Below are 18,070 nucleotides of genomic sequence, written 5' to 3'. Positions count from 1 at the left end.
CATGTTCTGAAATTAAGTTTAACTTAGAAACTCTCCTGTACATGTCTTACGCTTTTATGTTTTATAACATCTTTTTATCCAAAGCTAAGAATTTGATCAGAAATTATTTTAATTTAGTGACCAATGGATAAAAATAAGTGAAAAAAAAGAAAAATGGTGTCATAAGGTTAGGTTTGGTATTGTCAAATGAATTACTAGTGAATTTATTTACCTTCACTAACGAAGTTGCATGCTATGTAAAAAGTGGGCTCCTGAAATGCTTGTTAGTGTTTCAGAGATGACATACCAACTTTGGAATTCTCTTCTAATTCTCTAAATAAGAGTATGTAAGGAGATTTTCACTTTGTATTTAAATGATAGAAATTATTTGAACAAGTGCATTTAATTATGGCAGCAATTAATATAATTTAATAATACATGTATGTGAATTGAACTTGCACTATAAGTATAGACGAACATGATGGTCTCAAAGTGAGATCACTGCCACTAAATAGTATTTAGACTCATTCTTTTTAACTAGGCTTGATTGGCTGAAAAAGAGCCAAGATTTGACTTGTAAGGAAATTTAATGTGTATTATAAATGATGATCATAGGAATTTTATATAATCCTTAAAATATTCTATGGGCCTTTGACTTTGGTTTCTTTGTTTCCTATTTGCCAGAGACATGCAGTTCTTCAAGTATGCTTTTCTTTTTTTTAATTATAGGAATACGCAAGAAAAGCTCTTGATTTTCTCTGGGAAAAAAGACAGCGAAGTAGTAATTTAGTGGGTGTGACTATAAATATTCATACTGGAGATTGGGTAAGAAAAGGTATGTAAGTTGAGCTTTTTTTTTTTTTCATGTAAGTTGGCCTTTTTAAATTAAGCCTTCACATCCTCAGAGTGGTTGGGAAATAAAGGATTTTCATTTGTTAAAATAATCTTTGGGACAGTATAAAGAATCGTTTTTCACCAGATTGCTGGATTTTTAATTTAACCTGATTTTCTTCTTTGGGACCAAATAATAGCACCCTTATTCTAGATGGACTTACTGTTTTATTTCATACCTTAATGGGTATAGCATTATAGATATAGGATATAGATGAAACACTAGAACTAGTTTCCTTGAGAACTAGAGAATCAGAATACCTCAGTCATCTCAGACTAAGTGGAAATCTGCATTTAATAATTTATCACTAGATGTTATTGAAATGAATTGGAATCATGAGATAAATGTTACATGAACAAACAGGATATAAAATTATATAAAGAATATTAATTTTAGGGTGCCTGGGTGGCTCAGTCGTTAAGCGTCTGCCTTCGGCTCAGGTTATGATCCCAGGGTCATGGGATCGAGCTCCGCATTGGGCTCCCTGCTCAGTGGGAAGCCTGCTTCTCCCTCTCCTACTCCTCTTGCTTGTGTTCCCTCTCTCACTGTGTCTCTCTCTGTCAAATAAATAAAATCTTTAAAGATATATATATATAACTTTATAAGACACCCCTATACAGCATAGATAAATGGAAATATACTAGAATATTTATTCTTAGTAAGATTATCATAATTACTATCTATTTAGTATTATGTAAGATTTTTCCAAATTTTATCTAAATGGCCCCTGAAACTAATCTGAATTCTGGCTTCAGAATTCTGCCATTTCTTTTCTGTTTTTTTAACCTGCTTGGAACTCAGGTGCAAATTAATTAGTTAGAATTAATTTTAAATTAATCATAATCCTTGGTTTTTGACACACTCATCATTGGTCCATGCATGGCCCATTTTATTTAGGCTTTTTTTTTTTTTTTTTTTTTAAGATTTTATTTATTTATTTGAGAGAGAGAGACACAGCGAGAGAGGGAACACAAGCAGGGGGAGTGGGAGAGGGAGAAGCAGGCTTCCCACCGAGCAGGGAGCCCGATGTGGGGCTCCATCCTAGGACCCTGAGATCACGACCTGAGCCGAAGGCAGACGCTTAACGGCTGAGCCACCCAGGCGCCCCGGCGTTTTTTTTTTTTTTTTAAAGATTTTATTTATTTATTTGTCAGAGAGCATAAGCAGGGGGAGTGGGAGAGAGAGAAGCAGGTTCCCCACTGAGCAAGGAGCCCGACATGGGACCCGATCGCAGGACCCTGGGATCATGACCTGAGCTGAAGGCAGATGCTTAACTGACTGAGCCACCCAGGTGTCTCTCATTTTTAATAATGTAATAAGGACCCACAAATGGACCATTACTTGACAACATACACTTCTGCGTATGATCCTTGACACTCTCTACCTCTGCAATCCCATGCCTCTGCCTTCTCTAACTGAAATAGTCAGCATTCTTATCTTCTACTGATCATTTGCTTTTAATAAAGTTTTATTGCATCTCTATGTATTCTTAAAAAGTGTATTTTTGTTTTGCTTTAAACCTAATAAAATCATATCACATCTTGCATACTTTTGAGACTTTTTTTTCACTTAATGTATTGCTAAGATTCATGCATATTTTTGCATAAACGGGTAGTTTTGTTTTGTTTTTTTTTTTTTGGACTGCTGTTAATATTTTATTGGATGAATGAACCACAATCTGGGCATTTAGATTGTTTCCTGGATTTTACTACTGTGAATAGTAGTTCCATGAATATTTGTATGTTTCTCCTGTTGTACATGTGTAAGAGTTTTTCTTGGCTATGTATGGAGGAGTGGAATTTTTAGATCATAGGATAAATTAATGTTCAGCTTCAGGAGGTAATGTCAAAATTGTTTTCAAAACTGTTTTCCAAAGTTGTTTCGCCACTTTATACTTCTACTAGCAAAATATAAGAGATCCCATGGATCAACATCCTCTCCATTGAGTATTATCAGACTCAAAAGGTTTTGCCAATGAAATAGGTATATAAATGATTTCCCATTGTAGTTTGATTTGTATTTCTTTGGATCACTGATGATGTTGAACACTTCTTGGTATTTATTGGTCATATAGGTTTCCCTTTTTTTGGTATTGATGTTCTTGTATTTTGTCCATTTTCTATTCAGTTGTACTTTTAATGAATACTATTGATACCTATATGATACTTACGATTTATGTGATAATTATCCATTAAAATTTATTGATGTTTTTTTTTTGGCCTAGAACGTGGCCAGTTTTTTTTTTTTTTTCCTTTCCCCAGAGAGAGAGCGCTCTAAGTGTAACGCTTATAAAATTTATAGATTTTTTTTAAAAAGCCAATTTGTCAGTCTTTGTCTTTTAATTGGTGATTTCAGTCCATTTACGTTTACTTCTGTTTTTTATATATTTGGACTTATACTATCTTAATTGTAATTTCAGTGTGTTCCACCTTTCCAGTTTTCTTTTTAATCCTTTTGTTATTAAATGAAACCTATATTTACCTCCTAGTAAGACATGAACTTTAGCATGTTCTCCTTTCTCTCTCTCCCTCAGCCCCAACCTCCACCCTCCGTTTTGTTAATATTATATAGTTATTTAGTTCTTATTCACTCTGAATATGTTCTTTTTTCTTTTGGGCATAGTGCAGCCCTCCTTTCTCTTTCTTTAAAGGTAACAAGCTGTCGGGGCGCCTGGGAGGCTCAGTCGTTAAGTGTCTGCCTTCGGCTCAGGTCATGATCCTAGGGTCCTGGGATCGGGCCCCGCATCGGGCTCCCTGCTCAGCGGGAAGCCTGCTTCTCCCTCTCCCACTCCCCCTGCTTGTGTTCTCTCTCTCGCTGTGTCTCTGTCTGTCAAATAAATAAAATCTTTAAAAAAAAAAAAAAAGTAACAAGCTGTCAAGGTATTTGGTCACTTGTACCGTGTATATTGCTCGCAACATCTGTTAGATTTGTCTCCCTTCTTACTTAAGTATTTATCCCTGGTTTCTTTAGCTTTTAATAGTTTCTGGAGGCCTTTTATGCCTAACAATTTTATTATGCTTTCATATTTGAGTGACAGTTTGGCTGTATATCATTTTCTGTTATCATTATCAAGTTCTTTTCCTTCAAGTCTTTGAAAATACAGTTCTATTGTCTTCTTACATTGTATTAAAAAATCTGATATTCTGATTTTTATGCTCTTATGTGTGTGATCTACTCTTCCTCTTTGGAAGACTAAGAATATCAAAAGCAAAGAGAAATTTCTAAAAACGTCACTAATTTTTGGTGTAGAAATTTCTTTAGCTCTCCTTGTGATATTCTGTAGGTCCTTTCTATTTAAAATCTTTGTTTTTAATTGCTGAAAACTGGTCTTATTTTTTTAGATATTCTTTTCATTTTTATTAATCTTTCTTTTTGTAGTTCCTGTTACCTAATCACTTCTGTTTCTGTCCTCCATATATCTTATCTGTATATATATATATATATATATATATATATTTTTTTTTTTTTCCTGCCTTTTTTTTCTTCTGGAAGATTGCTACATGTGATCTTCCAGTTTGCTGATATGTTCCTCAGTTGTATCCTTTCTGCTATATATCCCATCTGTTTTGTTATTTTAACTGTTATATTTTTTATTCCATGTATTTCTGCCTGGTTAAAAATTTTTCTTTGTGGGGTGCCTGGCTGGCTCAATTGGTAGAGCATGAGTTCCATCCCCATGTAGGGTGTAGAGCTTACTTAAACATTTTTTTTCTTATTTTATATTGTTAATATCTTCCCTATCTTTAGTATGTCTATAAGGCTAATTTTAAAATTAAATAATTTAAGGGGCGCCTGAGTGGCTCAGTCGTTAAGCGTCTGCCTTTGGCTCAGGTCATGGTCCCAGGGTCCTGGGATTGAGCCCTGCATTGGGCTTCCTGCTCAGCGGGAAGCCTGCTTCTCCCTCTCCCACTCCCCCTGCTTGTGTTCCCTCTCTCTGTGTGTGTCTCTCTCTGTCAAATAAATAAATAAAATCTTTAAAAAAAAATTAATTTAAAATAAGTGTGCCTGTTCTATTATTTCTTCTTCTGATAAATTTTTTTTTTAAAGATTTTATTTATTTGAGAGAGAAAGAGAGAGAGAGAGAGAGAGAGCGCACGAGATGGGGGAGGGTCAGAGGGAGAAACAGACTCCCCGCTGAGCACGGAGCCGATGTGGGACTCAATCCCGGGACTCCAGGATCATGACCTGAGCTGAAGACAGTCGCTTAACCAACTGAGCCACCCAGGCGCCCCGTTCTGATAAATTCTTATTCCAGCACATTCTTTTTATTTTTAGAAAGTCGTGCTGCTTACATGTTTTTTGGCCTATAAGTTTATGTTCCTTTTTCACCTACTCTGTGGGAAGGTCAGATTCCAATCCCTATCATCCCCAGTGATCTTAGGGATGAATTCTAACAAGTTTTTTTAAAAATAACAATGCTTGGACCCCAGGAGATTCTGATTTAATTGATGCTGAATGTTCCGTGGGTATAGGGATTTCTCAGATTGTAATTGTAATTATAATTTAAATTGTAAACTCACCAACCTCAGGAATTATGGGGTAAGAATGTCTAAAATTAGGTCCCACCTTTTTTATTCAATTCCTTATGCAGGATTTTAGTGCTGCCCTGATCTTACTCCTGAGGAGACCTGGAACACAGACCTGAGTTGTAGCAAGTGTAGGAGATGTGTCTTAAGATAGTGGTTGGGGAGAAGCAAGAGCAAAGCTCTAGCAGTTTCCCTCCTATTTGATTCTTTCCTAATCGTGTCTGGCTGCCTTCCGCTCTAGGCCAAAGCCACCCTCTCCCCAGCCTGCCCTGCCTGTGCTGCCAGGTTTCTTACAGTTTTCTTATTTTCTTTCTTTGGTCCTCAGTGATAATCTTGGAGGAAGAAGCCAACAACCATGTTAGTTGCAGCAATTAAAATTGGAACCTCCAAACAGCAGCAGTCTTGATTTCATACCTACTCTAACTTTAAAGATTGATGTCTTACTGATTAAGGATCTAAATGTTTAAAAAAATGCATAATAGTCCTCTCTAATGTTTCCTTTTTAGAGTTCCTCACTGAGAAAATGAGCTTTGAAAAACTTCTTAAAACTAGTATCTCCTGCTTTTAAATAAGACTTATATAACCAATTTTGCAAAGTACGATTCTTCTTTTGTAAATATACAAACATCAGCAAGGAACCATTGTTATTCATATAGTAGGGTTAATATTTCTATAAATGTTGAATTTTTACTTTAAACAATTTCATGTTTAGACTAATGTTTCATTCTTAGTGTACTAATACCCTCACTTGTGCTCTGTCAAGGGTTTTTAAGACTTGTTTAATAAAGAATCACATTTATATGTATTTTTTCCATAGATAGTGGAGTTGGAGCAGGGATTGATTCATATTATGAATATCTATTGAAAGCCTATGTCTTGCTGGGAGATGACAGTTTTCTGGAAAGATTTAATACAGTAAGTTGATCTAATTTTATATTAACTTTAGAGCCAATTTTATTTGAGTGCCAGATTTTGATAGAAACTGAATTATCTGAGTGACAGTCTGAGAAATAATCTTTTTAAAATGTTAAAAATGTTAAAATGTTAAAAAAATGGTTTTTTGTCAGTATTCCCTGATGATGTTGGACAGGGATAGGACAAAGCTACATACATTCCAAAAATTAGTTTACAAAGTAGTTTTATTTTCATCTCTTATCAGAAGTTTTTAAGTTCTGCCAGTAAGTCATAAAATAGGTAGATTTGAGTTTACCTAATCTTTTATACAAGGAAGAGAATTTATTATAATAAATTACTAGTTGTCTTTCTCCTTTGGATTCCAATTCTTGTTGAAATCTTGGAAGTTTGGACTAGTCCTTGATCACACCAAGCATGCAGGGCTTTGGAGATTTAGAGAAACTAGTGAGTATTCATTTCAAAAGCAGGTCTATACCTCTTTAAGTCTGGGTTAGAGCCGCAGGCATATTTTTAGGGGAGAAGGGGGAGGATTATTGAACCTGATTGGATTGCCTTTGTAATTGAAGCAAATTGAAATCAGTACAGCAAACTCATCAGCTATATCACTGTATTCTTTTTGAAATCATCTATAATTTCTTTGTGCATCTATCAGTTCACCCACATTACTGTGAGACAATATGGTATAGTGGCTAAAGTATGGGAGTTGTCCTGCTTGGGTTTAAATCCTGGTGTACCACTGGTTTTGTGACTTTGGGCAAGTAACTTTACACTATTTGACTCTGTTCCTTATCCACAAAATGGGAATACTAGTATTATTCATAGAGTTATTGGAAGGATTAAATAAGCTAGTGCATGTGAAGTGTTAGAACAGTGCCTTAACGTCTAGCAGATAATAAGTTATTAAAGAATAGGTGAGTTAGGAAAAACCAATAAGAGACCTAATAAGTTGCCATTTGAATACTTTAAAAAACATGATCACATATTGTTTATTAGATTATAACAAGATTTTCTTGAGGTGAACGAGGACAGGTTTTTTTTTGTTGTTGGCTCATTATCATGGATTGACTAACAGCTCAACCTGTTGTCAAACCTGAGAAATATCTAGAAGAAGATAAAAGAAGGGGAAAAAGAGTTTTTAAGAACATAAAAGACAGATGTAGCAGACTATAAGAGTGGTAACAATGATTAGATGCATGAATTTGAGTAGTGAGCACTAGAGTATTACATTAGCTGAGAAGGGACCAAACTTCCTATACACAGGAGAAAACGCAACTAATTCTATAATACAGAAGCCTGTAACTATATTTCAAGAGGGCATAAGAGCATCCTTTGGCCACAACCATGGGCCAGTCCCACAAGACAGCAACAGGATCTCCCCTCAGAAGATCCTATATTAATGATAGTCTTTAATATTCTGCATCAGAATTAACACAGGGGACTATATATAATATATTTTAGAAAGATTTCCATATAGAATAATTTAGATATTTACATAGTTAACGAATAGTAAATTTATATATAAATTCAGGTTTATTTTCTTCACAGTGCGACTTAATTACAGTTTTTAGAATAATACATCTTTTTTCATCTACTTTCATGAACATATATTGTGATCTTCTAGCACTACGATGCCATCATGAGGTACATTAGCCAGCCACCTCTTCTACTTGATGTGCATATCCACAAGCCAATGCTGAATGCTCGAACGTGGATGGATGCTTTGCTCGCCTTTTTTCCAGGTTTGCAGGTAAAAAAACCAAAAAAACCTGTACTTTTTTAATATTAACGTGGAACAATTAAGTGCGTATGTGATCTCTAAAATTGAATTATCAAAATGGAGTCACATTTTAAAATTTATTAATGTACATTTTTCTGTTTATATAATGACTCTAGATAAAATCAACTCATATTTTATTAGGTAATTTTGTTGTTATTGTTGAATTTTAGGTCTTAAAGGGAGACATTAGACCTGCTATTGAAACTCATGAAATGTTATATCAGGTGATTAAAAAACATAATTTCCTACCAGAGGTAAGCAAATCATCTTTGGAATTCTAATTTACATATACTATAAGTTGCTGATTTAAAGACAGCAAATGTTATCTTCAGGATTGGTTTATTCTTTTTTTTTTTTAAGATTTTATTTATTTATTTGACAGAGAGAGAGATAGCGAGAGCAGGAACACAAGCAGGAGGAGTTTAGGAGGGAGAAGCAGGCTTCCCACTTGAGCAGGGACCCCGATGTGGGGCTCGATCCCAGAACCCTGGGATCATGACCTAAGCCAAAGGCAGACACTTAACCGACTGAGCCACCCAGGCGCCCCGGTTTATTCTTTTTTATTTGTTTTTTTCCTGGTTAAATAGTTTAATTAATTTGTTTTTGGTGTATACACTACTGCATATGTTTTTCCTTTTTCTCATGTATTAAGAGAAGTCTAAGTTAATGCTGACCTTTTATGTAAAAAAAAAAAAATCCCAAATTAGTATTTCTCAGCCTTTTCTAATCTATGCATTACATACATATTGTTTCATTCTAACTTTTATGTATACCCACCAGCTAGAGAGACTTTTTTACTCTTTATTTTCTAAAGATTATTTTACGAAAATGATATACGTTGAACATACACTCTTCCTGATCACATAGACTGCCTAGTTTTTATATATTAGTAATAAATATTCTTGCTGGCTTGATATGGCAAAATCTTAACAGCACACATTTTGGCTTTCCAGAAATGTACCATTAAAAATTTCCAAATTAATGTATGTGTTCTGTCCCTGCTTATTCACTACTCTCTGTGAGATACCTAAGCATTCCACCAATTTAGATCGCTTCCTAAAGTGTTTGTTTTAGAAAGTGTAGTTTTATTAGACTTCAGGTAAGTAGGACTGTGCATTATAGAAAGTTCATATTCACTCAGAATAAACCGAGGTTCAACTAAATACATCTTATCACAGGTGAAGTTTTATTTGGTTCCCATAAAGGTTTTGGGTTTTATTTTAATTTTTTTTTTTTTTTAAACCAGTTGGCTCTGTTAGTGAATTATTTCAAGTGAAACTAGTTTTATTTTTAAATAGTGCCTCGTCTCACTGTGCAGAGGATTTGAGGGTGTTATAGAAGAAAGCATATGCTAAAATGCTAAAATAGAAATAGGAGAACGAGGGACTTAATAATTAAGAGGAAAAAATGGAGATAAGGAAAAAGAAGAAAACACAAAGACCCATCTAGTGGCATTACTGAGTTTCATAGTTTTCTCGAAGCTTCCTAATAGCCAAAATGATCTTTTACAAAAATAATTACATTTAATTGGTAAAAATAGCACCTTAACAAAAATGAATTGTGATTTTAAGCAATGAAAATTTTCATTTTATAGAAGAAAATTGTTACCAGTATTTTAATTTTTAACTTTTTTATGATCTAACTTACTATCTAACTACTATATACTCTAGAACCACTTGTTTATTTTTTAAATCACATCTCTATACCTATTTATATGTTGTTTTGTCCAGGCATTCACCACAGATTTCAGGGTACATTGGGCTCAACATCCTTTAAGACCAGAATTTGCAGAAAGTACCTACTTCTTGTATAAAGTAAGCTGTTTTACCTCTCTTTTTGCTGTTTAGTCCCCATTCTCTGTTGGATATCTCACCACCTTATAATAGTAATTGGGTTTTCAAAGTCTTTGTTTAATGTTATAATGGTTGGATATGTTACAGTTTTCATTCATCTAGTCCATAATTATTGAAAGAGAGAAGAATTGACATCTAAGTTTTGTGTCTTTTCAAAATATTTACATAAACATTTCTAAAAAGAGAAGTGTTATATTCTAGAGCTGCTTTCTAAAGCATGTCTGTTACCTTTCTGGGTATTAAAAATTTTATCAAAGGGCTGAGGTACATAGTTGGACAGCTTTCCAGTTGTGTGTTTAAGAAATTCCATAAAGCAGATCCCTGGCTTATTTTCAGAGCTAAGTTCTGTGTAACGTGCTCCAGTGCCTGATACAATGCCTAAGCACCTAGTAGGTACTCAATAAATAGCTGATAAATGAGTGGGTATATGGTAATATATAAGCTATATATATGTATACATATATTCTCCTTTTTAATAGGCTACAGGAGATCCTTACTACCTTGAAGTAGGGAAAACACTTATTGAAAATTTAAATAAATATGCTAGAGTGCCTTGCGGATTTGCTGCCATGAAGGATGTTCGTACTGGAAGTCATGAGGACAGGTAAAACAATTCCTAACATCCCCTTTCCTCAGGGTAACTCGGAAACAACACAAAATACAACTCTTAGTTAGAATTCAGATAAGCTTAATGCTTTTACAAAAGGTTCTTGAAGATGCAAAACGTAGTTCGTTGTGTTTATTTTTTAAACTCTTGAATAGGCTCATTTAAAATTGTTTGAACAGTTTGTATTTTTATCATAGTGCCTGGCATATAGTAGGTGCTCAAATGATTTTTAAGTAGATGAATAAATGAATGTTAAATATCAGAACCTTGCTATTAGTATTAGGAACGGGGGACGGGGTTCTGTGTTAATAGTTTTTATATTATGTACAATGTTAGAAATTGTGAAGACGATGATGGATGATCTGGATTATGATTTGTGTTGAGTCAAGAATTCCTCAAAGCATATCTTGGTTAATGTGTGTATTCTTACTCTGTTGCCGATTTGGAAGGCTGGGGAAGAAAGACCATTGGTAATTTCTCTTTCATCAGATACTGAATTGATGTGGATGGCATGAAATACTCAAGCTATAAAAAGCAAACTTTGGTTACTGTGATATTCACTAACATTACAGTTATTCTAGGATTACTTATCTGAGTATTTTAACCATCCAGAACCTAGGAACACATCTCTAATGAACACTAACGTTTGTTTATTTGGTTGCCAAATATTCATTCCACAGGTGTTTATGAAGTATTTTATGTGCCAGTGTTATACTAGGTTTTGAGGATTAAGGATAGAAGACATGTCTTTTCCATCTTTGAATCACTGAGAATAGGCAGATAAATAGGTGTTACAACATTGTATATGTGCCATGAAACATATTAAAGATTAAGATATGACAGTCCCTGGAAGGTTTCTGGAGGCTTCTGTATCTTAAAGGATGAGCAAGGATGAGAAAAAAGTAGTGAAAGGAATTTCAGGCAGAGGGACTAGAGGCAGGTGAGACACAGCTCTCATCATCTACTCAGAGTTGTCCCTTAGTCCTTCACTTGAGAGTATTTAGATAATAGTTAATGAGACTTGAGACCTACTTCCCTGATCATAGCTGATGAGAAATGGATAGGTTTTTGGAAGTAGGCATGCAGATACCAGCAAGAAGTGAAAGCAGATAGGCTGTGTATTTATTTTTAACATTTATTGACTACCTCCTACATTCTGGACACTCTTCTAGGTAAGCCTCTGCTTTGTTTAATTCATTTGATCTTAACAGCCCTCTGAAGTGTAATCTCTATTTTAATCTTCATTGTATACATGAAGAAGCCAAGGCACAGAAAGGTTGGGGAACTTACCTAAGGTCACACAATTAGTAAGGTTAACAGAATTCTTATCAAGGCACATTGGCTCTTGAACACAACGCTATTCTGGCAACTCATGCAAGGAACAATAATTAAGCACCTACTGTATGCCAGGCACTGCACTTAGGTGTGGGGATGGAAAGAGAAATTAGAACCTGTTCCTGCCCTCCCTTGACTTGTAGTTAGTGAAGAAGATAGGTGTGTGAAGAAATAATTACAACTATGTAATTTGTGCTGTAGTAAAAAAAAAAGTAACAGGTTGAGGAATTACAGAGGTAGGCATGAGTTACTCTATTTAGAGAGTTCCAGTTTTCTAAGTTTAGCATTCTTCTATTTTTCCCTATCAAATATTCCTTATGTGACATTGTTTCTAGACTGTTTACCACTGCCTTTGCCCCAATCTGATTATATTCCAATATATAGAGTGTCTCTTAAAATATCATGTCCAGAATTAACCATACTCAAGATGTGCCTGGCAAAACATCACTGTTCAAGAACAGTTGTGAGGTTGCTAATTTTCTGAGCGGCTGGTGGTTTTACACCCTCTATCCAATTGAGGATCACTGCTTCATCAACTCACTGTTTCTCCTGGCAGCATTGTATCTCCTGCATTTGGCCCAGCAAAAGGTTGAGAACTACTAATCTTCATCATTCTGTGTTACTAGATGTGCTTTAAATTTTTTAGCAGCTTTATTACGTTCAACTCACAGTGAACTTGTGGCCAGTTGACTTCAGTTACTTAATTGTGGCCTGCTGACAAATGGGTATTCTCCATCCTGCTTTTTAGCAATGAATTTTTTTTTTTTTTTTAGTGTAAACTTAGAGCTTTATCCTTAGCTCAGCAAAATTTGATTTTGTTGGGTTTTGTGTGTGTGCCTATGTGTTTCTAGACCTAAAAGAGAGTTTGAATCTCATCCCAGTCATCTGACGTACTACCTAAATTATGTTTTCAGTGATCTGCAGTTTATTTTTTTTTTAAAGATTTTATTTATTTGACAGGCAGAGACACAGCGAGAGAGGGGATACAAGCAGGGGGAGTGGGAGAGGGAGAAGCAGGCTTCCCGCTGAGCAGGGAGCCCAATGCCGGGCTTGATCCCAGGACCCTGGGATCATGACCTGAGCTGAAGGCAGACGCTTAACGACTGAGCCACCCAGGCGCCCCTGACCTGCAGCTTAGATAGGAATACCTAAAAAAATTTCCATCTAAATTGTTGGGGAAGAACTCTGGTTAGGACCATGACTAGTGTACCTTATGGTGTGACACTTGAGGGCTTTCATGTTACAAGCTTTTTGCGTCTGGTTGCTTATTCCCTTACAGATCTATCAGTGCTGTCCCCTGGCTCACTAGCATACACACACACAGTTTTCAAAATGGAAATATTTGTATGTTCCTTAATGATCACTGAAAGAATATAAATGGCAAAAAGAATATGAAAATCTTTCGTAAGACACTTCCCTGCTTGCGCACCCTAAGATAACCACTGTTGGCAATTTGATAAACAGTCTTCTAGACAGTTTTATTGTATATGTGTTTGCATTTGTGTATAATATGCTTATGGTTTTTTAATACAAATTAGATTATATGATATGATACCCAGTTTGCTAGCTTTACCCAACTCAAACTGTAGTGATCTTACCATTTCTCTATTCTTAAGTGTTTGCAAATCATCTGTTTCATAATAAGTTCTAGAATTCGCCAAAAATCAACACCCTGCTCATCAGTCTACAGTTCTCAAGCTAGCATCTGCTCATGATAATAACTATCCCCCAGAAAAAGTTAAATTATCATAAATATATTGCAGGTTGACAGGAAGTGTTTTATCTATTCTGAAAAGATTAACAAACAAAATGTTTAAAAAAGTTTTGAAACATCACAGGTGAGTTGTTGGAAGTTCCAAAACATCATTGATGTATAGTAAAAATAATGATAGCTCTGTTTTTGAGCTGCTACCTATGCCAGGTGCTATGCTAAATAATGGATCTGTAGTATCTCATTTAGTCTTTACCCCAGTGTTAGGCATGTATTATTATTATGTCCTTTCCAGAAGAATCAACTGAAGCTTACAGTCCTTATATAATATCCTCATGATTAAACAGCTAGTCAGTGGAAAGTCTTTTCTATTTCCAAAGCCCGTTTCTTTACCTCTATGTTCCATTGCGTCTCTAGTTCATTCTTTAGTAATACTGTTAAAACTTGCTTTTGATTTAGTAAATGTTTATTGAGTGCCTACTGTGTGCCAGGACTTGTGCTTGGCTGGAGGTGTGAAACTCTGCAGTCTGTCCAGTAAATAACAAGGTATTACTGCCAAAACCTAGGATGCCCTGGGAGGTAGTAAATGTAATAAATTCCATGTTACCATAACTCCATCTAACAGCTGTGCTCTTTTTTTGCCACTTTTAATTTTATTAAAGGTTTTCTTTAAAATGTTTATTAAAACATTATAACATTAAATAATTTATAAAGTCACGTATGTTTTTATCCCCTTTGTTTCTTCTGTATTCCCTTCTTGACAGGTATTTAAATATTTACAAAGTTATAATCATAGTCCCTGTGATTTTGTGTTGTACTTTTTTCATGTAATTTTTTGTAAGTGATTTACTTTACCTTTAAAGCCTTCTTGTTTATCACTTAAATGCTACATAATGAACTCCATCAAAATTATGTTACTTTATCCAGTTTAATATTAATTGAATTCTTGTATGACTCAGTAGTAAAGTTTATCTGCATTACCTCCCTGCTGTTGGTTTTCTGTAGAAGAAATGGAAAACTCTCCTTCATTGGAAGGCCAACAGGAAAATCTTGTCGGTACTATTGACGAGATTTAGTGTACCTATGTGGTAGGCAGCCCCTCTGGTCTTTTTCATTCCCTTGGAATATGTTGGAGTCAAGACTACTACCACTGGGGAATAGATAGATTCTATAGTACTTTGGACATCTAAATTGGTATAGACATGTTTATTGACCTTGACTCTCTGTTTCAGATCATTGTCATTGAACATTTTTATGTTCTTAGATTTATTTGTGACCTTTTATTTTAGAATGGATTCTTTCTTCTTGGCTGAGATGTTTAAATATCTTTACCTGTTATTTGCGGATAAAGAAGACATTATTTTTGACATAGAAGATTACATCTTTACAACAGAAGCTCATCTGTTACCTCTTTGGCTCTCTACTACAAATCAAAGCATCTCTAAGAAGAATACAGTAGGTTATGTTTTTTAATTAAATGTCTTATTCTCTTTTATGTGTTTATTTTTCCAAGTGAAAAGTAATCCATGAATAGAATTCAATAAATATGTGTATGGTAAGAGGAAAAGTACATTTGATATTTTATTTTGTTTTCTTTTATTATAGCTTTATCCTGTATACACTTAATACTTATTGTATTCTTGTTTTATTATATTGTTTTTATCCTATATACACTTAGATTTCACTTAATGTTTCATTTGAATAAGCTGTAATGTTAAGTAAAATAATTATTTTTACTTATGTAACATTGTTTTATATTGTAGACCTCAGAATATACAGAACTGGATGACAGTAATTTTGATTGGACTTGTCCAAACACTCAGATTCTCTTCCCTAATGACCCATTGTATGCTCAGAGCATTCGTGAACCCTTGAAAAATGTGGTGGATAAGAGCTGTCCTAGAGGCATCATCAGAGTGTAAGATGTATTATTTTGTATTTGTTAATAACAAAGTTAATTGTTAGTAAATGACAGAGAGTGTAAGGAACATATAACAGCCAAGAAGACGTTCACTTAGACCAAAAACATATTGAAGTGTGTAGTTATCACTAATTAAAAATTATTCATTGGTAAAGTTAGATGACAAAGTTTATTCTGCAGTAATGTCTTTATTACTATGGAAATTTTATTATGGAAACTTTTATTATGGAAATTTATTATGGTGATTATTTTGTTTAATGAACTAAGTATTAATAGTCAGTGGGTGGCATATAATAGTCTTTAACTTCTGTAGTTCATTTTTACACAGAATAGTTTCATCAAGTACTTCCACATGTATATGTAGAAAGTATTGTATATGTAGAAAATATTTTTCCTTTAATCTATAGTTTCTTTGTAGTGAAAATACAGTTTTTTGTTTTATTTTGTTTTATTTTTTGATGAAATACTTATTTTTTGGCTTAATGAGTTCATTTTTTCCCAGTTACATTAGAAAGGCCATCAATAAGAAATTTAAAAAAATTTCTTTTAAGTGAGTGTTATTATTCACAGATTGAAGTACTGTTTTGCTTTTAAAATATTGGGAGAAAACCCTGTTTTTCAAGGAAGAAATCAATAATAACAAATCCCCAAGCCAACCTGTTCTGTACTTTCAGATAGTTATAAGGCTGTCGACTAATATAGACTTGTAGATAATATACATGCTTTGGCAACTGTAAAATATATTTGAGAGCTATATAACCTAAGTTATATATGGGAAAATAGCTGTTTCCAGTTTTTCCAGTTTCACTAGTTCTAAAACTAGCAATTTTGCGAATATCTAAAATTATTTTTGTCTTAGGTTTTTCCCCAGTTCTGATTTGTAGTTTTTTAAGCCTTGCCTATAATTACTTTTAGCAGAGAGGAGAGTTTCAGGAGTGGAGCTAAACCCCCTCTGAGAGCCAGAGATTTCATGGCCACTAACCCTGAACATTTAGAAATCTTGAAGAAGATGGGGGTGAGTTTGATTCACCTCAAAGATGGGAGAGTCCAGTTGGTTCAACATGCAATCCAAGTAAGCCATTGCTGTACTAATTAGATACCATCTCTGCCCTTTTTGGTCTCATCAGCTTTCATAAGATAATGACATTTGGCTTTCTAAGAACTTTTAATATATGATTTAAAGTTAGAGAATCAGAATTTTAGGACTTGGAAATATCTTGGAAAGCCATGTAATTCAGCTCCTTCGTAGTATAAATCAAATCACAAGTAGGTTGGGTAATTTGCTTAAATCAAGAGAGTCAGATGTAGGGCTCAAGTTCAGATTTTTCTGTTTCTCAGCACCTTGTCTTTCCACTATTTAGAGCAAATCTTAAAAGCTAGTAATTCATTTTAATATCTCTGTAGTTTACAGTATTTTAGTTTCCAAAAAGTTACTGAATCTAAGTATTTTATTCATTGTGGAAATTAAAATTTGCAAGTATTTATCTCTGCCTAGGAAAAATAACATGCCTTTTTGAGAAAATTCTATTGCTTTTTGCTTTAAAAGCTTTCATAACAGGAGGACTTTTAATTTTTCACCTTATTCACCTTAGTAGTACATTGATTCTGAGAAAACACAGTTTGCTAAAGAATTTCAATGTGGAACCGTACCTGGTATCCCTTAATCTCAAATTCAACCTTCCCACAACCTTAGTTTTCCTTCTGATTTCTTTCTCATCTCTATTGTCACATCCATCCTTTCTTAAAGAGTCTTCTGCCTGCTTTCTTATGTTTCACTTACTATCACTTTGCAGTAGTGGGAGCGGCATTTCTAATGACATTACTTTCACTTACACCACCAGTGACATAACTACCACCCAGTGGCCTCTTAATCCTTATTTGATTGAATTTTCCTGTAACTGTTGACTGACCCCTTTTTAAAACATACCCCTTTCTTGGCTTTCAGGGCATTCCAGCAACATACATCTTTCCTACTTTTCTGTTCATTGCTTTGTGGATTCCTTTGGAACTTTCCTTTTTTGGCAAAACCACTCAATGTAGGCACTACCGGGGAATCTGGATCGTACTCTTTTCTCTCTATATTCTTCTTCAGCAGTCACATCTTTTCTATAAGCTCAGCTGTCGTCTTTGTACATGTGATTTCTTAGATATACATAAGTAACCCTGATTCCTAACTTTACTCTTAAATTCAGCTTTAATCTGCCTGTCATATGTATGACATGTGTCTGCATCGCAGTCAGTCTGTCCAAACCTGAATTAATTATCTCTTCCTGCCCCCACCTCAGTCCATCTCTCCTCCTTTTTGTTTGCCATCTCAATAGACCTAACATCATTCTCTTAAGTCACCAAAACTGGACATATCCAGATAGGCTTAAACTTGTCTTTGTCTCCCAACTCCTCTCTGTTCTCTCTTATCCTCTAACTCCTGTCAAGTCCAATTAACTTTTCCTGTTAAGTGTCAGGAATCTACCTTTTTTCCACTATAGTCAGGCATTCTTTAGCTTTTCCTTTGTGAAGACTCAATTCAAATACCATTCTAAATATTCCTCAGATC

The 18,070-nt window shown here is 34.5% G+C and overlaps 1 protein-coding gene across 7 annotated transcripts in view; it reads left to right on the top strand.

Annotated features, from left to right (window-relative positions):
- The window catches only part of EDEM3 (ER degradation enhancing alpha-mannosidase like protein 3), a 69,236-nt gene that overhangs the window by 33,444 nt on the left and 17,722 nt on the right, over nt 1-18,070 (top strand). For 5 of the 7 annotated variants that reach the window (XM_032393066.1, XM_032393065.1, XM_032393063.1 and 2 more), the window contains exons 8-16: nt 709-814; nt 6,215-6,312; nt 7,934-8,059; nt 8,260-8,343; nt 9,820-9,903; nt 10,422-10,546; nt 14,885-15,050; nt 15,359-15,513; nt 16,432-16,588. In XM_032393066.1, the coding sequence (XP_032248957.1) occupies nt 709-814; nt 6,215-6,312; nt 7,934-8,059; nt 8,260-8,343; nt 9,820-9,903; nt 10,422-10,546; nt 14,885-15,050; nt 15,359-15,513; nt 16,432-16,588 (1,101 nt within the window). The remainder of the gene's footprint in view (nt 1-708; nt 815-6,214; nt 6,313-7,933; nt 8,060-8,259; nt 8,344-9,819; nt 9,904-10,421; nt 10,547-14,884; nt 15,051-15,358; nt 15,514-16,431; nt 16,589-18,070) is intronic. The other 2 variants (XM_032393067.1, XM_032393062.1) reach the window with 1 other exon arrangement.

The sequence above is a fragment of the Phoca vitulina genome, unplaced genomic scaffold (assembly GCF_004348235.1).
Source record: "Phoca vitulina isolate PV1807 unplaced genomic scaffold, GSC_HSeal_1.0 scaffold71, whole genome shotgun sequence".
Taxonomy (NCBI): Eukaryota; Metazoa; Chordata; class Mammalia; order Carnivora; family Phocidae; genus Phoca; species Phoca vitulina.
Note: the sequence above shows the minus strand (reverse complement) of the source record. Positions and strands in the feature narration are given on the sequence as shown.